Source organism: Hemitrygon akajei, chromosome 2 (assembly GCF_048418815.1).
Source record: "Hemitrygon akajei chromosome 2, sHemAka1.3, whole genome shotgun sequence".
Lineage (NCBI taxonomy): Eukaryota > Metazoa > Chordata > Chondrichthyes > Myliobatiformes > Dasyatidae > Hemitrygon > Hemitrygon akajei.
In genome coordinates, this window is record NC_133125.1 from 131,635,604 (window position 1) to 131,663,128 (window position 27,525).

Here is a 27,525-nt window from a genome sequence, read left to right on the forward strand (position 1 = left end):
AGCATGCAATGAACTAAATTTTATATGTTATTGCAGATAAAGTTAATGTTTAACGAAGTTGATACAGTTGCAGGAACAAAAACAATGAACGAATAACTTAAGAAAAGATGAATGTCCTAATGGTTTGAAAACCTATGGGTCACAAGGGAATATTTGGCTGAAGTTCATAAGTTTCAAAAGTATATTTTCTATCATAGAATCAGAGTTGCTTGCATTCTTATTGTCCACACTAGCTTTCTTTTTGTTTTTAAATAACTGAAAACATGAACAAAATTATGGCTTGCTCAATGTCTTTTGCTCTCATGCATTTTGTACAACATCTGGAATGAGACCAGAAGAGCAAGCGTAAGAATGTCAGAGAGAATGGGTATAAAGTTCAAGTTTAATTGTCATTCAACCATACACACGAATACAGCCAAACAAAACAGCATTCCTCTGGGGTCAAGGTGCAAAACACAGAACAAACAGTCACACATGGCACACAGCACATATAATTATAATGGCAGAAAATTATGCAGTTACAAAAAAAAGTTAAAAATAATATAGCTCAAGTCTTCACGTGTCATGGCTTGTAGATTGATGGTGCACGGATGTTGTCCTGAAGCCATGTTTCTGCAAGAACAGCCCACAGCAGTTCCTCATATCATGCAGTGCAGCCATAGACAAAGGTAGTCCAGCTCGTCTCCCACCGAGCAAACACTGGAAAGCAGTGCTGAGAGGAGTTGACAGCCTCCAACCCAGCACAGAAAATAATTACGCACAGCTAGATCCGGCGACTCCATCCTCGGCAGCTGCAGCAGGCGACCCCAAGGCCTGGTCTTTGGCACAACCAAGGCTACGCAGCTTCTCTCCCATTGGTCTCACCAATGAACCACAGAATCCGACTCATAGTCCTTCTGCACCTCCAATATCCAACCGGGTCTTGCGATCACAAACAAAAATGTCTCACACCATCTGTTGGATTGCACACCACCATTGATACCTTCTTCACTGGTGGCTGAAACAGGCTGCAAAATGGGGCACAGCAAGTCCAGCTCATCTGCTATCGAGCAACTTGCTAGTGGAGTGGTGTTCTTAATATCCAGCAGTGTCTTGCAATCATGAAAAAGACATAAAGGATGGACAATTACACCTTTGGTTGGATCCAGAGAGGACGCTACATCCAAGCTCGCAACCACTTTACCAGAAGTAGTTGAAATTTGGGAACACGATGTTTACACCAATTTCTCCAATTTTGACTAAATTCAAAATCAAAAATCCTGCAGACATTTGAAATCCGAAATAAAAATCTGAACTGTCAGAAATACTCAACGGGTCAGGAAGCTCCTGAATAGAGAGAAACAGAGTTAATGGTTTAGGTCAATAGCACCTTCATCAGTGTTTGACTAAATTCCAAGTTGTTGAAGTATTTTACAGATGATATTAGGAAATCAGAAACATAACTATACCCTGTTTAAATTAAATTAACCACCATTCTTACAATCACAAGATTTTCTTTTGGCTTTCTTACTATCTCTTTTGCATCATTACTTAACAAATTTTTAGATAACAAGCAAACATATGATAGCTTGAGTTCCTTCAGCATTTTGAGAGAGCTGATAAGATAGCTTGATCATTTTTCTTAATTTAGCAAGTTTTTTTTTCATAATTTCGTAATTTTTTTTTGAAAGACCAGGAGGACAAGAGGATGAATACAGGACCATTGTGGCGGACGTTGTCAAATGGTGCAAGCTGAATCATCTCAGCTCAACATCAGTAAGACAAAAGAGATGGTAATGGACTTTTGGAAGACCAAGGCTGCGCTGTTCCCTGTTATTATTGATGGTGAGGACGTGGATGTGGTGAGGAACCTACAAATACCTGGGGGTACACCTGGATGACAGACTTAAATGGAGCACCAACACATACACAGAGGCTGTGTAGAAGAAGGGCCAGAGTTGCCTCTCCTTCCCAAGGAGACTAACGTCCTTTGGAGTATGCAGGCCTCTCCTTCACATGTTCTACCAGTCTGTTGTCGCCAGTACAATCTTCTATGCTGTGGTGTGCTGGGGCAATGGTATCAACACAGGTGATGCTAACAGGCTCAATAAACTGATTAGAAAGGCTGGCTCTGTTATAGCAGTCAAACTGGACACACTGGAGACTGTGGTAGAACAAAGGACCCATAGGAAAATCCTGGCAATTCTGAACAATATTTCTCACCCTCTGCACGCCACCTTGGCTGACAGAGCACTTTCAGTAATAGATTAAGACAACTGTGCTGCTCCAAAGAGCACTATATGAGGTCTTACCCTTGGCCATGAGGCTCTATAATGAGTCAACCTATAGTCATAATGATGTAAAATTTATACAAGAGGTCTTTTTGAATTTGGCTAACGCACATGACAAAATATTAATAGGTGGAGATTTTAACTTTTGTCTAGATCCAGTTTTAGATACATCAACAAAGGTTGTCACAAAATCAAAAGTAGCAAAATTAACTTTATCACTGATGAAAGATTTAAACTTGATTGATATATGGAGAAGAATTACCGGTAACCCAAAAGAAAGAGATTATTCATTTTATTCAAATACACACAAAACTTATTCAAGGATAAATTTTTTCCTATTAACAACGAATATTCAAGACAGAGTGAAAAATATGGAATATAAAGTAAGAATATTGTCAGATCATTCTCTCCTTTGATAATGACAATGATAATGATAGATAAAGAGGAATCAATTTATAGATGGAGATTTAATTCAATATTATTAAAACGTCAAGATCTTTGTGATTTTATGAAAAAAAAACCTATAGTCAGGGAAGTGAAGAAACCCACCTGTTAGACTGTTATTTGCTTCTGTTTACTAGAGCTCTGTTTAAGCTCCGTTTACCACACCCTGCTATCGCAGAAACCCTGAGCAATACTGTGCAATACTGCCATCATTACTTATCTGGATGATGTGAACATGCACCCATTTCTGTATAAGATTATAGCAATTCTTGCACTACCATCTTATCAGTGTGAACTTGTAAATCTTGTAAATTTTGACTTCTAGATCTTGTACATCTTATTTTTAAGGTAACTTTATTTGTATATCTGTGCACTTGTAATGCTACTGTGACACTGTAATTTCCTTTGGGATCAATAAAGTATCTATCTATTGATCTAACTTCAAGGTTTGCATTACATTCAGCAACTATCAAGAGTTCTGATTTACCCAAATCTCTTTCATCCAAGAATAAATAGCACAAAGAAACATAAAACTTATGCTTAACAGCAAAAGAATCTACTATTTACCTACCAATTGTCAAGGAGAAGTCAATGACTAACCTTATAAAGAACTTAATTTTGAAAATTGAGTTTCAGATCAGAACGGAGGATTTACTAATACAGAATTGTGTGCCATATGTGAGAAAAGTTTCTATACAATGCAAACAAAAATGTTGCTGCAGTGTCATTGTAAAACACTGTCTGTAAAATGCAAAGCAAGCTATTCATAACAACACACACAAAATGCTGAAGGAACTCAGTAGGTCAGGCAACATCTATGGAAAAGAGTAAACAGTCCGCTTTTCAGGCCGAGACCTGTCATGAGTCCTGATGAAGGATCCTCAGGTTGAAACGTCGACTGTTTACTCTTTTCCATAGATGCTGCCTGGCCTGCGGAGTTCCCTCAGCATTTTGTGTGTGTTCCTTTGGAATTCCAGCATCTGCAGTATTTTTCGTGTTTGGGAAGCTATACTTGAGGCAGTTGCTCATTTCACACTAGGGTGTCAGCCTAATTGAAAGTTGGATAGCAGATATCTGGCCTTGAAAATAAGGCTAATAGTTTTATGAACTGCTTTATAATCACTTGGATAATCTCATATTCATTTTAACCTGCCTTAATATCATAGTTATTAAACCTCATTAATATTACTAGCTCAGGATTAAAACAGATATTTCATTAGAATTGGAGATTTACAGACAATTTATTTGTTCAATTAGTTCTCTCTGTGTGGCTGTGTTAACTTGTGGAACTCCCCCTATTCACTCATTAGCGGGCCATATGTAACAGGTGTCACCAGCATACTGATGCAGTGGGAGCTCCAACATGATAATGCACACACACCATTTATTACTAACACTGCACAAACACAAGCTGTGCACTTAACAGGTACATTTGCCCAAATTAATGTTTCTGTTATTCAACAACTACTGTGCTTGTCAAAAAATAAGATGTGATAGTGAAAATTATTCGGTGTACAGTCAGAAAATATCTAAACATCAGTAAGCTTGCTTATTTAAGAGGGAATGCTACACCGTACACACAAAAGAGCAAGGATAGCAGGAGGAGGAGCTTAGAAGGATTAATGGTGCCTAACAGCGACTCCTTTGCTTCCAACTTCTTAAACAGCTCCATTTCCATCTCTATTTTCCCCTTTCAGGGTTTTTCTTTGAAGACCCTGAGCTGGAGTTACACGCTGACTAAGGTTCTTTGCGGGAATGGGACCCGCTCTCGGGGTTACACGACTGGCCGTTATTCAGCACGCCAGGGGCTCAGCCTAAGAGCTCAGTTCACCTTCGAAGGGCCGAGATCTCGTGGCTCTCGAGACAGGCAGATCAAAGGTCAGTGTCTGGGCAGATCGGTATGACGTGGGGGATGGAAGATCTAAGGCTGTGTGCCCACAGACCCAAGGTCTCTGGTCAGAGCTTGGAAAAAGCGATGCAACAGACTTTTAACATTGTAAACCAGCGAGTTGTTTGTTATGTCTCCCCTCTCACTGTGAAACAGAGACATCTCTTTCTCGCTTATTAAGGAGAGAGAGACCCCGTGGTATGTCGAATACCGGGTGATCAAGTAGTCTTTGGAGTACTGCAAGTCTGTGCCAGTGGCGGGAGGAGGGATCGTTGCTTGCTTCCGCTTATGTGCAGGAGGGAGGGGACCGTGGGGGGTTGAGGAGAAACTTTGGGGTTCTAACATTTAACTGTCATTCATTCTTTGGGGGCACTCCTCTGTTTTTGTGGATGGTTGCAAAGAAAAAGCATTTCAGGATGTATATTGTATACATTTCTCTGGCATTAAATGTACCTTTGAAAACACATGGATGCATTTATTAAAAAAGCATTGCCTCACTGCAATCCATTATCATTGAAGCAATCTGATTAGTTTCTCCCCTTTGCCAAGTCACTGCTCAGTCATTTTTCACACAATAGCATGAGTGACCTTTAACTGTATCTGTTCGTCACTGGAGAATCAATCAGCCACAGTGTTTATTCCTGACAATATCATATATGAATTCCAGCAGTAATTGAGGCAGATGAAAGATTTGCTTAATTCATAGCAAGCAGAATTAATTTTATCCCTGATAATCTATGTTAAAGCCTAGTGACTGGTGTACCATAATATACAAACAATCATTATATCAGTTTCATTGGGCAAGTTCATTCCTTCCCGTATCTCAACTGCAATCTCACCTCTATTATGACTAAGCTTTAGTTTCATTCTTCTCTTCGGCTTGTATCACTTTTCTATGAGCATGATTTTTGAATGGAAATTAGGCTCCAGAATTTGAGCTGCCTGGTCTCCATTCTAATTCGAATGTAGGTAACTACTCAAATTCAAAAACCAGGAGCTAGAATCCATGGATCAGTCCTCCGCCTCACAATGAGCGATGTAATTTAGACACCAAACATGGGAGGAACATGGAACAAACACAGAGAAGAGGGCAGTGTAGGCCCTTCAGTCCACAATGTTGTGCTGACCATAAACATAAGAAAGTCTGCAGATGCTGGAAATCCAAATCAATGCACACACAGAATGCAAGAGGAACTCAGCAGGTGAGGCAGCATTCACGGAAATGAAGTGATAGGCGACGTTTTGGGCTGAGAATCTTCTTCCGGACTAGGAAGGAAAGGGGAAGATGCCAAAATAAAAACATGGGGTGGGGGGGGGGGGGGAAGAGAGGGGAAGGAGGAATAGCTTGGAAGGTGATAGGTGAAGCCAGGTCGGTGAGGGAGGTCAAGGACTGGAGAAGAAGGAATCTGATAGGAAAGGAGAGTGGATAGGATAAGAGAAAGTGAAGTGGGGGGTGGATCTCAAGAGGATCATCTAAATACTCCAAGATCAACCTAACCCTTCCCTCCCACAGAGCCCTCTATTTTTCTTTCAATCATGTGCTTGAGTCTCTTAAATGCCCCTAATTTATCTGCCTGTCACCATGCCAGCAGTGCATTTCAAACACTTAGCACCCTCAATGTAAACAACCTACCTCTGATATACCTTCCTATACTTTGCTCCAATCACCTTAAGATTATGCTCTGTACCGTGGGATAAAGGGCTGCTAGTTCTGTCTAAGCCTCTTAATTTAAACATTTGTGGAGGGGATTAAATGGTTGGTGTTTCAGGCCTTTGGGTCATGACCTGAAACGCCAACCGTTTATTTCCCTCCATACAGGCGGCCTCACTTGCTGAGTTCCTCCAGCGTTTTGTGCGTGTTGCTCGCGATTCCCAGCATCTGCAGACACTCTTGCGTTCGGAGACCTGCTCTTTAACCAGGTCTCCAGCTCTGCTGCTAAACCAGTTTAACCACCTAATCAATGCCAGAAGAAGATTTAAACTGGTAGCATGAAAGTAGCTTGAGAATTTGAAAACATCGTTATTCAAAAAAAGCTCTTACTGACTTCTGCATAAGAAAAGGTTAATTTCTCAATGGCAACCTTGTCACACCAAACCTCTAATTCACTTCTTGATTAATATCTTTCTTGACTGCCATCATTTGTCAAGGCTGCTGGAACCAGCTTTCACTCTGCGGTTCCCTCTTCCTGCTCCCTTCATCTCAGGCTAGAGAAATTATGAATCAATGAACAGCCTTTTCAACTTAATCTTTCTAGGAAACTCCAAGCTTTTGTTTACCTGCCCTAATCCTTCCTCCCACAGAGTTTTAAAGCATGGGTGTATACTTTGCTCTTTTCATATTTCCTGTTCCAAAAGACAAACAAATTCTCATCCAATCATTTACTTGGCCAGCGCTTGTTTATGTTAACGAGCTTCAGGTTGGATCCAAGGCTTGTTACAAGGAGCTCTGGTATGACTAAGAGTAGTGATGGGTTAGTGGCATTGAAGGATGAGAATTAAAGCATGCTTCAAGCCCTCAAACCCTTCCATGGCTCTCTTCTTCCTACCTCTGTAACTTCTGATGAACTCCCAAAGCACAACACATTACAATATAGACGACTTGGGTTCAAATCCGGCCACTGACTGTAAGGAGTTTATATCTTCTCCCCGTAACTGCATGGGTTTCCTCCGGGTGCTCTGGTTTCCACCTACAGTCTAAAGACATACCGATTCGTAGATTTATTGGTCGTTGTAAATTGTCCCATAATTAGGCTAGCATTAATTTGGCGATTGCTGGGCCATGTGGCTTAAAGGGCCAATTTGGTGCTGTATCTCAATAAATAAATTATTAAGTAAAGGTTCTTGTACATTATTGTTAGCTCCGAGCTCTAGAACTGCTCCTGAACCTCTCTTTTACCATTTTGATTCTTTAAAAGGCCCCACCTCTCTGAATATTTCGAATATTCATTGTACTAAGAAACATGGATTGTGGGCAAATAATATTTGATAAAACTGCTGTGGAGTAATTGAGAAGCTTTAGGGATGCAAAAAAAAGTTCTGTACTTTTTCTCCAAACAATTTCCTTGCTGTTTTTTTTTAAAAAGGATGCATTTAAGTATTCTTAGAAAAGCTGGAAATGAAAGTATCAGAACAGGATATGTGCAAAGAACACAAGATAAATTGACAGTAGTCTAGCCTGTAATTAACTTTTTAATATTTCCTTTGAACACCATGCAATAAGGATATTTGAAAGCTAAGATGGCTTCCCTCTGCAATTACTGCAAGACATCAAACATTAGGAGAATCTTTAAATGTACTATTCTTTTTAAACTCCTTTTCAGAATCAGGTTTTATATCACCAGCGTATGTCGTGAAATTTGCTGTTTTTGCAGCAGCAGTACAATGCAATATATAACAAAAAACTGTAAATAACTGCAAATATATATGTACAATAGTTAAATTAAAAGTAGTGCAAAAATAAAAATTAAAGTAGTGAGGTGGTGTTCATGGGTTCAATGTCCGTTCAGAAATCAGATAGGTGGCAGAGAGAAAGAAGTTGTTCCTGAATCAGTAAGTGCATGCCTTCAGACTTCTGTACCTCATCCCTGAGCAATGAGAACAATGCATGTACTGGGTGATGGGGTCCTTAATGATGGACACCACCTTGTTAAGGCATCGCTCCTTGAAGATGTCCTGGAAACTGCAGAGGCTAGTACACAGCTCCCTGCAGCTTATTTTGCTCTTAACACATCTCTCTTGCAAACACACACACACTTCCACTACCATCGGTCATTCAATTTTTAAAATTATGCATTTATTACCCTTTCATCACCAATGTTGCATCCCAGAATTTGAGGAAATGATATAAATTATGTAAACTGGAAGAAATGCTGCCTGAATTACAATGGAGAACTAAAGGTTATTGAGTTACTCTGCCATATTTTGGGCCTTTTGCATCTGAAAGTTGCTGTTTCCTGGAATACAGTGCAATTGCAAGATTATCTAGGTCAAAGCACACCACAGATTTAACGCTCAATGTGGGCCTTGATAATGGGAAAGTGAAACCTAGGACAGTGCAATCATTCCTGGGCATTAGCATATCAGATATCCTGTCCTGGGGCCCTGCACATGGATACAATCAGAAGGAAGGCATGCCAGAATCTTTACTTTCTTAGAAGGTGAAGGAAGTTCAACTTTATCAAACTTCTATATATGTATTATTGAAAGTATCCTGACTGGTTGCATCATAGTCTGGAATGGCAATCTGAATGTGCTAGAGTAAGAACTTGCCATAGACCATGATCGCCCACATCCAACACAACACGTAATGATGATGATGAGAGTGTAAGGAGCTGCAGAAAGCACTGGAGTCAAGTCAAAACACTAAAGGCACATCCTTCCCCACCATCATAGTATCTACAGGAAGTTCTGTCTCAGGAAGGAAACATCCATCAAAGGTCACTGCCTAAACCATATTCCTGCAGCTACTATAGGGCAGGTAGTAAAAGAAGCCTGAAGTCCCACATCACCATGTTCTTTCCTTCAACCTTTCAGTTCTTGAACCAACCAACACAAGTTAAAGCACTATCTCAGTACGTCAACACTATGAACCACGTTGATTAGCTTGCAATAAAATACATTTTTGTTCTGATTATATTCTTTCTTGTGAAAATTATGTAAAATTTATGAAGGATTTGTTTTTCTTGTGAATACTGTTCATGTGATACTGCTGTAAGTAAGCTTTTCACTGGATTAGTGCATATCACAGCAATCTCAACTGTGACATTGAAAAGAAATTGTCATTGAAAGAGGTTTGCAACTCATTGCAACTGCATCAAGTCATGTTGGAAAGGATGAGGAAAGAGAAAAGTCCTATGACTACACACACAAAATGCTGGAGGAACTCAGCAGATCAGGCAGCATCTATGGGCGGAGGAATAATAGTCACTGTTATAGGCCAAGATCTTTTACCAGGTCTGGAAAGGAAGAGTTCAATCCAAATTAACTTAAATTGTTCATTTCCCTCTATAGATAGAGCCATAAGGTCATAGAAAAGTACAGCACCTAAACAGGCCTTTCGGCCCATCTAGCCCTTGGCAAGCCATTTAAACTGCCTACTCCCAACAACTTGCACAGGGACCATAGTCCCCAACACCCCTCACATCCAAGTACCCATCCAAAATTTTCTTAAGCGTTGAAATGGAGTTTGCATGCACCACTTGCTCTGGCAGCTCATTCCACACTCACACAGTCCTTTGAATGAAGAAGTTTCACCTCATGTTTCCCTTAAACGTTTCACCTTTCACCTTTAACCCATATCCTCTAGTTGTAGTCCCACCCAACCTTAGTAGAAAAACCTGGTTTGCATTTACCTATCTATGTCCTACATAAATTTCTATATCACAATCAAACCCTCCTCTCAATCTTCTATGTTCCAGGCAAAAAAGTCCTAACATTCAATTTTTCCTTATAACTTAGGTCCTCCAGACTTGGCAACATTCTCGTAAATTTTCCCTGTACTCTTTCAACCTTATTTACATCTTTCCTGTAGGTAGGTGACCAAAACTGCACATAATACTCTAAATTAGGCATCACCAATGTCTTACACAACTAACACCCCATCTGCTGTACTCAGTATTTTGATCTATGAAGGCCAATGTGCCAAGAGCTTTCTTTATGACCCTATCAACCTGTGACATCACTTTCAATGAATTATAGATCTCTATTTCCAGATATCTTTGTTCTACTGCATTCCTCAGTGCCCTACCATTCACTGTGTAAGACCAACCCTGTTTGGTCCAATCAAAGTGCAACATCTCACACTCGACTGCATTAAATTCCATTTGCCATTTTTCAGCCCACTTTTCTAACTGGTTCAGATCCCACTGCAAGCCATGATAGTCTTCCTCACTGTCCACTACACCCCCAATCTTGGTGTCATCTGCAAATTTGCTGATCCAGTTAACCACATTATCATGCAGATCGTTGATATGGATGACATGCAACAATGGACCCAGCACCAATACCTCTGCAACTCCCCAAGTCACAGACCTCCAGTCAGAGAAGCATTCAACTACTACCTCATTTTGGCTTCTCCCACAAAGCCAATGTCCAATCCAATTTACTACCTCATCTTGAGCACTGAATAACTGAACCTCTTGATCAATCTCCTGTCAAATGCCTTGATAAAGTCCATATAGAAACATCTACTGCCTTGCCTTCAACAAGTTTCCTGGTAACTTCCTCAATAGTGCCATGGATCACCTTCCCCCTATTTACCAAACAACCATTCACTGCATTACCTTAGCCAATTTTGCACTTGTGCTATCTCTTCTATAATATAGAAACATAGAAAACCAAGCTGAGAAGAGGCAGATGGAGTTCAACCTAGATAAGTGTGAGGTTGTTCATTTTGGTAGGTCAAATATGATGGCAGAATATAGTATTAATGGTAAGACTCTTGGCAGTGTAGAGGATCAGAGGGATTTTGGGGTCCAATTCCTGCTGTTACCTCTGACAGCCCTCCACACTATCCACAACACCCCCAATCTTTGTGTCATCAACCCTCCACTTCCTCATCCAGGTCATTTATAAACATCACGAAGAAAAGGGGTCCCAGAACAGATCACTGAGGCACACCACTGCTGACCGACCTCCATGCAAAATATGACCCGTCTACAACCACTGTTTGCCTTCTGTGGGCAAGCCAATTCTGGATCCACAAAGCAAGGTCCCCTTTCGTAAACTTTTCTTTTCTTCTTGACTAAATTTTCAATGGCCTTTGTACACCATGGTTCCTGTACCCTACCATCCTTTCCCTATCTCATTGGAACGTACCTATGCAGAACACTATGCAAATATCCCCTGAACATTTGCCACATTTCTGCCATACATTTCCCTGAGAATATCTGCTCCCAATTTTTACTTCCAAGTTCCTTCCTGATATTCCCCCTTACTCCATTTAAACGTTCTCCTGACTTGTCTACTCCTATCCCTCTCCAAAGTTATGGCCACAGCATCATAGCTCCAAATACCGATCCACACTCTAAGCTCATCCTCTTTGTTCATGATACTCCTTGCATTAAAATAGACACATCTCAAACCATCAGTCTGAGTGCATCCCTTCTCTATCACCTGCCTATCCTCCCTTTCACACTGTCTACAAGCTTTCTCAATTTGTGAGACAACCGGCTCTTCCTCCGTTTCTTCAGTTCAGTTACCACACCCTTCCCCGCCCCCCACCCCCCCCCCCCCAGCAATTCTAGTTTAAACTCTCCCCGGTAGCAAAATTGATGTGTGGTTCAATTTTGCCGATAATTCAGTTCTGTTGCATCCTATCAAAACCTTTCTTAAACTCCATGTAGAAGACATCAGTACATTAGCCTCATTAAATCTCCATATCTTGCTAAAAGTTCCAGTAAAATTACTTAAATGGCATACATCCTCAATAATTCCATGTTCATTTACCTTAATCCATCTTTCTCAAGTGACTATTAATGGCAAGCAATATACACAAAATGCTGGAGGAACTCAGCAGGTCAGGCAACAATAATGAAAATGAATAGAGTCAGTGTTTTGGGCAGATATACTTCTTAAGGACTGAGAAGGAAGGGGGAAAATGCCAGAATAAGGTGGTCAGGCAGGAGAGAGGAGGCTAGCGGAAAGGTGATAGGTGAAGCCAAGTGGGAGGGAAAGGTCAAGGGCTGGAGAAGAAGGAATCTGGTAGGAGAGGAGAGTGGACCAGAGGAGAAAAGGAAGGAGGGGTCCTAGGGGGAAATAATAGGCAGATGAGAAAAGGTAAAAGGTCAGTGGGGAGAAGAGGAAGTGGAGGCAGGAAAATTTGTTTACCAGAAGGAGAAATTGATATTCATGCCATCAGATTAAAGGTTACCCACCCCAAAGGTGGTCTCATCTTGACACAAGAGAAGTAGAAAGCCTGGATAAGTGTTACTAAAACCTTTCCCACTACAGTAGTTACAATTACATGCTGGAGGTCAGTAGACTTATTCCTTTAACAATAATTTGTTCTATTCTCCAGTGTTCTTGTACCACCTTTTATCCCAAGAGCAATGGAAAATTATGGTCAGCATTGTCATAATTTCCTCCTATACTACCCTTAAAATCCTAAAAGGCATCCCATCTGGTCTGGGTACTTGCATAAATCTTTTATTAACCCCACACTATCAATTAATGCAGTGGTCCCACTAATTCATCCATAACCATTACATTGAAATAACCCCATCCCTGATGAAGGTATATACAAAGTACTCATGTAGTATCTTTCCAGGTGTCAAGTGCAATCACCCGAGAGTCCTTATTGGGCTTCACTCTTCCATATATTAACCACTTTTTTATTTACTTGTCTTTATAACATTTTTAATTGCCAAATACATTGGGAGTTTACCTTTGCTGTCTCATTTTCTTTGCTCCTTTTGTATTCAGCCTGGCTTTTACAGCCTTCTTTACAACTCAACAATTGTCATAGAGAGGAAAATAACTGAATGCTTTCGGACTGCAGTGATTTACATACTGCCTGCCAAGTGATGCGAGAACAACTGGCAAAGAACCTGTAGGTGGGATCGATCATTTGCCCAGAAAGAAAGGAGCTCCTTCAAATGACTGGGAGGACAAGTTGCTTTCAGAACTGATATAATAGAGATGTGCAAGTTTAGATTACAGTTAATGTAATGTTAGGGCTTTATAAGGCACTTCATATGGAGTGTTGTCAGCAGTTTTAGACCCCTTATCCAGTAAAGGATGTGCTGACATTGGGGAGGATTCAAAAAAGGTTCACAAAAATGATTCCAGGATTGAAAGGCTCATCATACGAGGAGTGCTTGATGAGTCTGGGCCAGTACTCACTGGAATTCAGATGAAGGAAGGTGGGGAGATCACCTACCGAATGTTGAAAGGTCTCGATATAGTGGACGTGGAGAGGATGTTTCCTATGGTGCAGGAGCTCCAGAGGACACAGCTTCAGAATAGAGGGATGTTCATTTAGAAAGGAGATGAGCAGGGCCTTTTTTTTAGCCAGAGAGTGGTGAATCTGTGGAATTCATTGCCAAAGGCAGCTGTGGAGGCCAAGTCATTGGGTATATTTAAAGATAGAGGTTGATAGGTTCTGCATTAGTCAGGGCATGAAGGGATTTGGGAAGAAAGCAGAAGACTGGGGCTGAGGGGGAAAACAGATCAGCCATGATGAAATCACGGAGCAGACTTAATGGGCAAAATGGCCTAATTCTGTTCCTATATCTTAGGGTCTTAATTATAGATGAGTTACAGAAATAGAGTAATGAGGGACAATATCCATCGACAGTATGCTTTAATAATTTATAATATGTAACTTGTTTGCCATTTCTTGCAATATTATGATGCTATTTTCTTTATATAGAACATAGAGTTGCACATTTCTTTCTCTTGAATATAGAATTGGCTTGTTTTTACCAGAATCAGGTTTATTATCACTGATGCAGGTTATGAAATGTGTTGTTTTGTAGCAGCAGTACAGTACAAAGCATAAAAAATACTATAGGCTACAATTTTTAAAAATGTACTGCAAAAGAGGAATGGTGAGGTAGTATTCATGTTAAACTCAGGTCTAGATTTTGGCGCTCTGTCTTAACTAGTTTTCCTTATCCTTCTTAGCCTTGTAACTTCCAGCTGTACATCAGCTATAAGATATACAGTATGTGTGGAACTTCCTCTTTGCCCACAAAGGATAGGTGAGAGAGGCTGCAATACCTCTTAGAATTCTCCAAAACCACCAGCACCTCACTCTCTCTGACTACAGCCACCAACTCACTGTCCAATTCAAATATCTGAAAGCTGACAAGGAAGTTCCAGGCACATTTTGCAACTAGCCTACAGCTCAAAAGGTATAAGCCAAGGATAAAGATACAGCTGAACAATTAAAAGTAAAATCAAAAATAAATTATGATGAGTTTTTCCACAAAGCCTGATGTAATTAGATTATACAAACCAATAGAAAACTCATGCCCTCTCCCAACCCAGGTATGTTTGTGATTCATTACTCTAGAGATAAAAACAAATTTGACGGAGCCCAATGCCAATGCTCGGATTTCAGTTAACTAACACCAGTTCTATAGAAATCTCACACTAGACACAAATGAAGTGCAAAAAGTCTTGGTAGTGCAATTATAGATTGCATTAATGCTGAATTATACAATTTGATTCAAAGCAATAAATTAACAGTAACACACAACCCACATGGCACTTTTTCCTAAAACAGCAGATGCACAAGAGTTAGTAATAATAAGTACTTTATTGATCCTGAGTGGGAAATTATTTTGTTACAGCAGCAACATTTAAAACCACACTTAGCAGTAATAATAAATATAATAATAATAGCTAATAGTACAGAATAATAATACCCACAATAATAATTTACCAATGTGCAATAATGTAATAAGTCTATAATAAAATAATAATAAACATAGTTAATACAGGCAAACATGGCAGATCCTTACAAAAGATATAACTTTGCAGCTTGCAAATCTAGCTTCACTATTTGCCTGGGAAGGTACCGCAGCGAGTTATCTGAAACTGGGAACAGGAAAATGGCCACCTCTGGCATATCAGAAACATTAAATGGCACAGTCACAACAGAAATCCAATCCATCTGTTTCTTAATCTATATATATTTTTTTTTAAATTGACACCTTTTGAACTTTGAAAACATAAGCTGTACCATATCAGCTTAATTTTAAAACCTTAGAAGCAGTACATACTTTGTTTAAAAAATCTTAATACTGAACCTATCATAAGGGCTCAGTATTATCATAAGGGTTCAGGCTCCTATTTGATTTGTAATGATACACTTAATCTATCAGAGACCACTATACTGAGCTTGTAAATTTAAAAAAAAACATCATGTTTAAAATAACACACATAAGCAGGCATTTATATATTGAATATCCTAAAGTACTTCAAAATTAAAGCTTTGTAGACACTTTAAGTTTGAAATGTGTCAACCAATTTACATACAGCGAGTTCTCAGTAAGAGCAGAGTCCTAAAGACTAGATTATCCGCTTCCTTTTAAAGGTTATTGCCGAGAACTCAACACACCTTTTATCCTACGCAGAGGAAATAAGAATACATATTCCTAGTGAGGTCAAATAAAGTTTAGTAAATTCTATGCAGTCAAGCAGTTGTTCGAATATTTTCCAAAACAGATCAAAATATCTGAAATAGAAAACACCATTGAGTAATGGTCTGACACGAAGATAGAACTGGAGCAGGGTGAGGGTGAGGGGTGTGAGGGAAAGAGTGGGCGGGGAGTTGGATGCTCATACAGTCACCAGGAAAGCATGCAACTAGCACTGCCACTGAAGAGACCAGTGCCACATTCCCTCTCCATCTGTAAAAGTCCCACATAACGCCAAATATATCTTAGCAATATTTGTTGCCACCCACCAGCGAAAATCAACTGACTAATGGAAAATCTGATCAATGGCTGGATCCCAGCAAACGCGCAATGAATTTTGACTCCGTCCACCCTTGAAACAAAAAGATGCTACAAAGTTTAGTATTGGCTAGACGTTTAAGTTTTCTCCTTATAGATCTTTCAGCTGTCGTTGGCATATTTTCGGTACAGTGGCTCAGAGAGAATTTCAAAGAGCTGAGAAGTTTTTTTCTGGTCTCAATGACTCGCTGTGTGGGCGAGGAGGGAGTCAAATGCTTAATGCTACACAGCAAGTGCATAACCAGCTGGAGCGCTCGACACCCTCGGCCAACAACCAAAAAAAGATCAGAAATTTAAAAAAAAAACCCTCGCCCTTGTCCGGTACATAACCCACATCGTTTCGTCTGAGGGAGAGTCAGAGAATGTGTTATGCTTCACGCCCCAGCGCGTACGTTTACACACTGGCACTCGTTTTGCAGCAAAGGCACATAAAAAGTTAAAGTTGGCCGTTCAACATTCACTCCAGAGACCTTCAGTGAAGAAAATCCGGCTGGACACACAGTACAACACCGAGGGAGTTCCACGCTGAAAGAGGGGCTATCTTTCAATTGGACATTAAACTCGTGGACCGTTCTCTCTCTCTCTCTCTCTCCTCCTTCTTCTCTCTATCTCTCTCTTCTCTCCGTTGCTTTGCAGACGTTGTCAAGGTACAAACCTTCTGGACGTCTTCCATGCCAATACTTGTCCCTTAATCAATACGCCTATTTTTAAAAAACTAAAACATAGCTACTGTCGTGATATTTGTCTTGACATTGCTTTGCCCAAAATGGCTGCAAAGCTTTGGTGTCATAGATACAGGTCCTTCGGCCAAATGAGCCCATCCATGCCAATCACGGTCGTCTCAATTTCCTGCATTCGGCTCATATGTTTCCAAGCCCCACCCTCCAAGTACCTATCCAAGTGCCTGGGCGGCGGCATTTTCCTTTATGAAAATAACTTCGTTTCAAAAGTTTATCACTGCCTGTAAAGGGGCTTTGAACATCATTCAAGAGCCACTGAAGCCATTACATATATAAATTCATGCCCCTTTTTCAGAATCAGGTTTATTATCACCGGCATGTAATGTGAAATTTGTTAACTTAGCAGCAGCAGTTCAATGCAATACAGAATACAGCAGAGAAATAATAATAATAATAAATAAACAAGTAAATCAATTATGTATATTGAATAGATTTTAAAACGTGCAAAAACAGAAATGCTGTATATTTTAAAAAATGAGGTAGCGTCCAAGGTTTCAATGTCCATTTAGGAATCAAATGGCAGAGGGGAAGAAGCTGTTCCTGAATCGCTGAGTGTGTGCCTTCAGGCTTCTGCATCTCCTACCCGATGGTAACAGTGAGAAAATGACATGCTGGAGGTCCTTAATAATGGGCGCTGCCTTTCTGAGACACCGCTCCCTGAAGATGTCCTAGGTACTTTGTAGGCTCGTACCCAAGATGGAGCATCGATCTTATCCCACCGATTTAACCTACTCCAGCTTTTACCTCGGACATGTCCCCGTAAGAACTGCGGAACTTGCAAGAAATTGTGCCCCACGAAACAATTAGTGACAAAATACTAAATTATATCAGCTTTTATCCGGTCACCCAAAACTTCCCGGACAGCGCCCCGAGTTTTTTTTAAAGCTCACACTCATGATCGAGGTGGCCGAGCCCGACGTAGCACCTCTGGCCACCAAGCGGGTGATCCCAGGATCATCCCGGCCGATCCATTCCGGATCACGGCGTGTTGACACACCGCCGTATCTCTGCATTCAGCGCCAGTACCCTTCACATTCCAACAACATCAGTAAGACATCAGTAAGACATCAGAAGGAAAAGGACATCTGCACTCACCTTCCTTCGTGTAAAAATAAACGGTGTAATTACGGAAAACTAAACGGGGGTGGGAGTGACAGAACACAACGCGTTCTGAATCCAAACAATTGCCAACTCATTGCCAACCACGAAGTGATTTGTGTTCTCGAGCGAGGAAACGGAAAAGTAAACAGGAAAAGGGAACCCTCCTTCGGTGACACATTATGACAAAAGCAACAGTTGCAACGTTACTGACTGCAAAATTAAATAAAGAGTTTGTAGCTGGTCATTTGTTGCAGATAAAGTAATTTTTGTTTTAAAAGCTGGCTACAAAGTACTTGAAAAGGCTGGTTAGAAAGCATTTATAACCCAACACACACACACACACACTCTCTCTCTCTCTCTCTCTCTCCCTCCCTCCCTCTCTGCAGGAATTCAGCAGGTCGAGCAACATCTATGGACGAAAATGAACCATAAATACTTCCTGACCTGCTGAGTTCCTCCAGTATTTCGTGTGTGATGTTCCAGATTTCCAGCATCTGCAGAATCTCCTGTGTCACAAGCAGCTATAAATGCTAGCCACTAAGTATTTTTAAACACTAGGTACAAAGTTTTTCTGAAGACTGACTACAAAGTATCTATAAACACTAGCTACTAAGTATTTATAAAGACTGGCTACAAAGTTACACGACTGTTTCAACAATGTTTTGGGGTTATCTAAAACTGAGAATGGATCTTCGGGAAGTCTGCCCTGCCCTGCTCTATGCTGCCCGGTGGAGCCGTACCTGGGCCAGCTCATCGGCCGCCAGTATCCCCGCCGCAGGACTCTTCATGCCCCCGAACATCGCCGTCTGCTCCTCCGAGTTTAGGCTCACCGGTTTGAGCTGTGTGAAGACGGGCTCGTCGGCGCTGCTACTGCCGCCGCCCAGGCTGCCCGTCAGGACGCTGCTGGTCATTGGGCTCCGCAAAGCGGAGGAAGCTCTCATTGAACAACTGGGCACCTCTGTCCGTACAAGGAAGCAGCATCTGCCACCGCCGCGCTCTCAGTGGTCCCGGCGAAAGCCGAGTGCCCAAAACTATCCCGCACTTTACTTCTCGCCCTCCCTCTGCTGGGTGCCAAAGCTGGCTGTGACGAGCACCCGGCCTCTCCAATCAGGGGTGTCTTCATTCCGATTGATGGTCCAAATAACCAATCAACTTGGTGCAACCGGAGTCCGAGAGGCAGGTTCTGATAACCCACTGAGCATCAAATTTCATTATTGACAAATTGACACCGGATTCCATTCAACCTGTGTACCTGTTGCAGAAATTGCCCGCCTCCGCAGCTCTTAAAAAGTTCTTGTGATACAATTGTCATACCGTTTTGCATTGCAAAAGACTTGTATTTCCATGGAACCGCTCTCGTCCCTTAGCTGCTCAATGAGGTTAAAAACAAATTGCTGGAGGATCTCAACGGGTCAAGGCAACATTTATAGAGGGAAATGGACAGTCGACTGTCCATTTAATATAAAATTACCAATTACTTAATGTACAGTAATTCACAGTTTTTGCTATATTTTATCACGTATTGCATTGTACTACAGATGCAATTAACAAATTTCACGACGTACACCGGTGATCTTAAACCTAATTTTGACCCCCGTCCACAAATGTTGCCTGATTTAGAACATAGAACATAGAATAGTACAGCACAGTACAGGCCCTTCGGCCCACAATGTTGTGCCGACCGTCAAACCCTTGCCTCCCATATAACCCCTACCTTAAATTCCTCCATATACCTGTCTCTTAAACTTCACCAGTGAATCTGCCTCCACCACTGACTCAGGCAGTGCATTCCACGCACCAACCACTCTCAGAGTGAAAAACCTTCCTCTAATATCCCCCTTGAACTTCCCACCCCTTATCTTAAAGCCATGTCCTCTTGTGCCCTGGGGAAGGGGTGCTAGCTGTCCACTCTATCTATTCCTCTTAATATCTTGTATACCTCTATCATGTCTCCTCTCATCCTCCTTCTCTCCAGAGAGTAAAACCCTAGCTCCCTTAATCTCTGATCATAATGTATACTCTCTAAACCAGGCAGCATCCTGGTAAATCTCATCTGTACCCTTTCCAATGCTTCCACATCCTTCCTATACTGAGGCGACCAGAACTGGACACAGTACTCCAAGTGTGGCCTATCTAGAGTTTTATAGAGTTGCATCATTACCTTGCAACTCTTAAACTCTATCCCTCGACTTATGAAAGCTAACACCCCTTTAGCGTTATTAACTATCCTATCTACCTGTGAGGCAACTTTCAGGGATCTGTGGACATGTACCCTCAAATCCCTCTGCTCTTCCACACTACCAAGTATCCTGCCATTTACTTTGTACCCTGCCTTGGAGTTTGTCCTTCCAAAGTGTACCACCTCACACTTCTCTGGGTTGAACTCCATCTGCCACTTCTTAGCCCACTTCTGCATCCTATCAATGTGTCTCTGCAACCTTTGACAATCCTCTACACCATCCACAACACCACCGACCTTTGTGTCATCTGCAAACTTGCCAACCCACCCTTCTATCCCCACATCCAGGTCGTTAATAAAAATCACGAAAAGTAGAGGTCCCAGAACCGATTCTTGTGGGACACCACTAGTCACAACCCTCCAATCCGAATGTACTCCCTCCACCATGACCCTCTGCTTTCTGCAGGCAAGCCAATTCTGAATCCACCTGGCCAAACTTCCCTGGATCCCATGCCTTCTGACTTTCTGAGTAAGTTTACAGTGTGGAACCTTGTCAAATGCCTTACTAAAATCCATGTAGATCACATCCACTCCACTACCCTCATCTATATGCCTGATCACCTCCTCAAAGAACTCTATCAGGCTTGTTAGACATCATCTGCCCTTGACAAAGCCATGCTGACTGTCCCTGATCAGACAATGATTCTCTAAATGCCCATAGATCCTGTCTCTAAGAATCTTTTCCAGCAGCTTTCCCACCACAGGCATAAGGCTCACTGGTCTATAATTACCCGAACTATCCCTACTACCTTTTTTGAACAAGGGAACAACATTCGTCTCCTTCCATTCCTCTGGTACCATTCCCGTGGACAACGAGGACATGCAGATCCTAGATAGAGGCTCAGCAATCTCTTCCCTCACCTCGTGGAGCGGCCTGGGGAATATTCCATCAGGCCCCGGGGAATTATCCGTCCTAATGTATTTTAACAACTCCGACACCTCCTCTCCCTTAATATCAACATGCTCCAGAACATCAACCTCACTCATATTGTCCTTGCCATCACCAAGTTCCCTCTCATTGGTGAATATGGAAGAGAAGTATTTTCATTGAGGATCTCACTCACTTCACAGCCTCCAGGCACATCTTCCCACCTTTATCTCTAATTGGTCCTACCTTCGCTCCTGTCATCCTTTTGTTCTTCATATAATTGAAGAATGCCTTGGGGTTTTCCTTTACCCTACTCGCCAAGGCCTTCTCATGCCCCCTTCTTGCTCTCCTCAGCCCCTTCTTAAGCTCCTTTCTTGATACCCTATATTCCTCAATAGACCCATCTGATCCTTGCTTCCTAAACCTCATGTATGCTGCCTTCTTCCACCTGACTAGATTTTCCACCTCACTTGTCACCCATGGTTCTTTTACCCTACCATTCTTGCTGAGTTCTTCCAGCAGTTTGTTATCTTTTGCTCCAGGTTCCAGCATCTGCAATGTCTTATGTCTCCAGAACAATGATGTTTTTTTTATCAAGTTCCTAGAACATGGAACCTCATGTCTATGCAGACCACGATGTCAAATTAAAGTAATCCCACCTCTCTGCACATGATCTATATCCATGCCTTCCCCACCACTGCCTGTTAATGTGCCTGTCTAAAGACCTCTTAAGTATTAGACCATAGGACCATAAGACATAGGAGCAGAATTAGGCCATTCAGCCCATCAAGTGTGCTTTGCCATTCCCTCTCAAACCCAGTTCTTCTGCCTTCTCCCTGTAATCTTTGATGCCTTACTAATCAAGAGCCTATCAGCTTCCGCTTTAAATATACCTAATGACATGACCTCCATAGCCATCTCTGGCAATGAATTCCACAGATTCACCACCCTCTGGCTAAAGAAATTCCTCCTCATCTCTGTTCTAAAGAGATATCGTTGCATTCCCATGCTGTGCCCTCTGGTGCTGGACTCCCTCACTGTAGGAAACCTCTTCTCCATGTACACTCCATCTAGGCCTTTCAGTATTTGATAGGTTTCAATGGGATCCCCCCATCATTCTTCTAAACTCCAGCAAGTACAGGTCCAGGACCAACAAAAGCTCTTCATATGTTAACTCATTCATTCCTGGGATTATTCTCGTGAACTTTGTCTGGACCCACCCCAAAGCCAACACATCCTTTCTTAGATAAGGGGCCCAACAAACTGCTCCCTATATTCCAAGTGCAGTCTGACCAATGAACTATAAAGCTTCGGCAGCTCAAGATTGCTATGGTATCTGCTTTTGCTCCCTCACACGGCAGCATCTTCCAGATACCTACCACTCTCTGCATAAAACAAAACTTGCTTCAGAAATCTCTTTTAAACATTTCTCTTCTCACCTTAAGCAATGACCTCTATATTTCTGTCCAGAGAAATAAAGACTTTGTTCCATATGAAAGACTGCATTTGCAATACTCCTCCACTGCCCCTCTCTTTCTCTGAAAGGCCGTCCTTATGAAATATTAACTCTCTGTGGCTCTCCGTAAAGGCTGCCATTTCTAGAATTCTAGTAATTCTTTTGCCTCAGCAATTTGTTAGTAATACTAAACCAATTTGGAGATTTTTTAAGAGAAAGCCAAGTTAGTGTTAGACAAGTTATGATTTTGTTCAGAAATACCATATAACCATACGATATATGCAGAATTAGACCATTTGGCCCATCAAGTCTGTTCTGCCTTACAAGCAGCTTGCCTTACAGAATATAACCAAGAGTGACATTGAACATCTTTTACCAGAAGTATTGTACTGAGTTCCTCATGCTACTTATTAATAAAATTTTACATATTAGATCATTAAAGACATCTTACAAAGATAACTATCCTTTTTTTTCAAATTGTCAAAGATATACAATTTGATAATACTTCTCATTTCATTGAAACCCATCACAATCTCCAACAACAATTAGCAGGAAGTAATCATCAGGGATGATTTTTAGTTGTCGTTATTATCAGACAGTTTCATTTTGCACTGGTGAATGCAATGGCATTCCACAAAAGCAACTGCTTCTTATCATGGTAGGAGACAGGAAATATAGAATTTATATGTTTGACAGCTGATGTAGTTTTTAAATCCATAAAATCAATGGAATTGCTTCAAAATAAAAGAGATTATATTTATATTCTGATTCGATCTAACAAAATTTAAATTATTTCACATAATTCTTTGAAATTCCATGATTTAGCAGATCAAATGCAGCAGCTATTTGAGAATCACAAGATCCCAAAAATCACAATAATAATTTAAGTTATCAACTTGCTTGCTTTTGATGCAATCACTAACATTCTCATAAATTGTCAGAACAAACTGATGAAATTTTCATTTCACCTCACTTCTGAAGAGTGTTTCAACTTCTCAGGGAGGGACAACAGAATAATTCCAATGTGACCTCAATGGACTGAACAATATAACACACTATTGCTTTCTAAACAAAAGCAGCCCAGTTATCTAGAGTGAAATATACAACTTTTCTTTATGCTCAGAGGCGTGCATGATGACAATTTTCGATACAAAAGCAGAATGTTACATACATTTAAAAAAAGCACACACACACACACACTACAGGGAGGAAGATAATAAGAATCCAAACATGGACCATTGAATTTCCCCACCCCCCACCCCCAAAACTGCAATAGTTATTTCCTCCCTAGTTTTGCACAATCAATAAATATATTTTATTCACAGTCATTATTTAAAAACAGAACATTTCAAAATTATCTTTACTGTAAATGCAGAAGGAGAAGTAGGAGTAGGAAACACATAACGTTTCTAAACTAGTTTCCGCAGTTGTACAGATATTACATCTGTACGTACATGATACATAAAAGTTCTGACCCTATTTGTTCACTGTGAAATACATATTAATGCTGTAGAGTTCCAATGAAGATTTTAGAAGTTTTCTACATTAGTACTGCACAGCAATAATTATGTAAGATTATGTGATTTTGTGTGTATTTCCTCAAGTGCAGCAGATCCATTTAAACGTTTTGCAACTCTTTCATACAGACAACAGTAATTATTACAGTACTGGTAATTCATGGAATAATTGTGCAAACTTGAAAACTGCATGATTTTAATGCCTTCTAATGGCTCAATCCTTAATGTGTACTTCAAGGTAAAGTCAATTGAGGAAAATTAACGTCATACTTGTTACAGAAACTCAGGCTAATATCTACAGACATGTGCCTCCTGCAACCCAAGAATTTAAATGCAATAGATGATGCAAGCATACCAATTTGAGGATAAGCAGAATACAACTCCAAATATGTATGGAACAGGAAAATAAAATATTGTAAAGTGCAGCAAGTAATCTCTTCAAGAAAATTTAGATTTGTAATTTTTGACTTCATAAGTGATCAAAGCTATAATCTAAAAGTACAAATTGTTCAAGTTTAAGATTATTTATTATAATTCTGTCTCTACATTTGTATAATGGTATATTCACAAAGGAAATATTATTCTTCCAGTGCACGGCAGAATTATTACTGGAATAATAATTAGGCTAATTATCCAGAAACATGAATTCATTTCCCAATACAGATACTTTTATAGGGAGAATAGTGCCCATGAAGGAGCTGGCTGAGTTTACAACTCTCTGCAGCTTTTTCTGATCCCGTGGAGTGGCTCTTCCATACCAAAAGGTGATGCAACCAGTCGGAATGCTCCACAAGGTACATCTGTAGAAATTTACAAAGAGTCTTTGGTAACATACCAACCTCCTCAAACTCCTAATGAAATATAGTCACTGTTGTGCCTTCTTTGTAATTGCATCAAGGTGTTGGACCCAAGATAGATCTTCAGAGATGTTGACACCCATCCTATAAGACCATAAGACATAGGAGCAGAATTCGGCCATTCAGCCCATCGAGTCCACTCCGTCATTTCATCACGGCTGATCCTGGATCCCATTCAACTCCATACAATTGCCGTCTCACCATATCCCTTGATGCCCCAACCAATCAGGAATCTACCAACTTCTGCTTTCAATATACCCACGAATTCACCACACCTTGGCTAAAAAATTCCTCCTTATTTCTTTTTGATAAACTTGCCCCTCAGTTTTGAGGCTGTGCCCTCTAGTTCTGGATACCCCCACTAGAGGGAACATCCTCTCTACATCCACCTTATCTAGTCCTTTCAACATTTGGTAGTTTTCAATGAGATTCCCCTCGCATTTTTCTAATTCCCAGTGAGTACAAGCCCAAAGCTGTCAAATGTTCCTAATATGTTAACTATTTCATTCCCAGAATCATCCCCATGAACCTCCTCTGGAATCTCTCCAATGACAATACATCCTTTCTGAGATAAGGGGCCCAAAACTGTTGAGTCTGACCAAGTGCAGCCTGACTAGTTTCTTATAAAACTTCAGCATTATTTCCTTGTTTTTATATTCCATTCCCCTTGAAAGTAACGCCAACATTGCATTTGCCTTTCTTACCACAGACTAAACCTGTGAATTAACTTTCTGGGAGTTTTGCATGAGGACTCCTAAGTCCCTCTGCACCTCTGATGTTTAAACCTTCTCTCCATTTAGATGACAGTCTGCACTATTGTTCCTTTTACCAAAATGCATTATCATCCATTTCCCAACACTATATTCCAACTGCCACTTTTTTGCCCATTCTTCCAATTTGTCTAAGCCCTACTGCAATTACATTGCTTCCTCAGCACCACCTACCCCTCCAACTATCTTCGTATCATCTGCAAACTTTGCTACAAAGCCACCAATTCTACTATCTAAATCCTATCTACCTGTGACACCACTTTCAAAGAATTATGGATCTGTATTCCCGTATCACTCTGTTTTACCACACTCCTCAGTGCCCTACCACTCACCATGTTAATCTTATCTTGGTTTGTCCTCCCAAAATGCAACACCTCACACATGTCTGCATTAAATTCTATCTAATTTTTCACCCCATTTTTCCATCTTGTCCAGATCCTACTGCAAGCTTTGATAGTCTTCTTCACAGTCCAGTACATGGTATTATCCGCATATTGGCTGATCAAATTTACCACATTTTCATCTGGGTTGGTGATATCGACTTACCAAAACCACATGCAGTGAATCATCTAAACATATTTTTCTTCCATAGTGAATCTCATTTAGAGTCAGGAGTTTGTCGTAAACAATTTCGTATCTGGTACCAACATCAAAGAGTTCTTAATTTCAATTTTCCATCTTTTATAATATTGTTTTATGAAAGATTAATGAAACATGCTGTCACAATTTTGGTCATGTGCTTAAACTGCAGGGTATTTCTAAATCATAATGTTTCCAGTTCAGTTATTTAAGCTACTAGGCATCATGAGCCAATGAATCTACAGTTTTCACTAGGAAAACAACTGTTGAAAGAAAAGGAACACCATATATATGATGCCTTTCATGAACAATATTATGAAGTGCTTTGCAAGTGCGATGATTGCAGTAATATGGAAAGTGTTGTAGTGAACATCATACTGTACATTTCCACCAAAAGGACTGTGTTATATAATCAGTTTGTTTTTCAATAGAGAATGGGGATTACGAAAGCTGTTTAAAACTCAACAGTATTCATGGGGATAAATGAACCAGTGCATCTGCCAAAGAGCAGAAAAGCCCATTTAACATTTCAATGACAAGTGACACTTCCCTGTGAAAATAACCACCAAGATTGTGTGATTAACTGTGCAGGGTAGGATTTGAAGTCACAGTCATAATGTACTTGCTCATTGAGCTACAGCCAAAATAATAAGAATGCTTAAGTTCCAAATTCTACTCTGGGACTAAATTGAGGAAAGTCATATTTGATTTTAACTCATCTTTTTCATAACTGAAGTGCCTTCTGTAACAGTAAGTTTGACACCTATCATTTTAATTGTCTCTTATGCATGAAGTAAAATCCTGAAAACTAAGCTTATTCCACAGTTGTATATGGATCTGCACAAAACCTCTACATGTTCAATAAGATAATTCAGTTTTTAAATTCTAGGAATATTTAGCATTTCATTTCTTGCCTAATTTCACTTTTCATTTTCTCAGATTTAGACAAGTTACATTGCATTAAGTCAGGTTTTCTGTTGGCTACTTATGATCTTTGCAATTATTGCTACACATTATTTTCTATGAACAAACAGTTTCACCTCTCACACTTTCGAGATTATGATGCTGTGACGCAACTAGGCACAGCAAACCAAATGAACAAACTACTCATACAAAGTCTGACTCAGCACAGAGACTTCATGATGTCAGGCATTTAGTGAGGGAAAGATACAAGGGGAAACCCATTTACTTCTCATAGAAACTTTGAGAAACGCATCAACTTATTCTGTCCTTCCACAGATTCAACAGGGCAATGCCATTGAAGGTGAATGGAAACAGCTGACTAAGTGGAAATATTGCATTAAATTAAAAAAACCTTAACGTTAAAAGAGGGT

General features: G+C 40.5%; 1 protein-coding gene across 5 annotated transcripts in view; it reads right to left on the reverse strand.

Moving 5' to 3' along the window:
- LOC140715673 (progesterone-induced-blocking factor 1-like) overlaps positions 1-27,525 on the reverse strand; it is a 282,888-nt gene that overhangs the window by 54,809 nt on the left and 200,554 nt on the right. Inside the window, exon 1 of one of the 5 annotated variants that reach the window (XM_073028085.1) lies at positions 18,736-18,984. The exons of 2 other annotated variants lie outside the window; for them this stretch is intronic. In XM_073028085.1, coding sequence (XP_072884186.1) covers positions 18,736-18,846 — 111 coding nt within the window. In that variant the 5' untranslated portion in view covers positions 18,847-18,984. Of the gene's footprint in view, positions 1-17,899; positions 18,090-18,645; positions 18,985-27,525 lie in introns of those variants that run through there. 2 more of the 5 variants (XM_073028078.1, XM_073028093.1) reach the window with 2 other exon arrangements.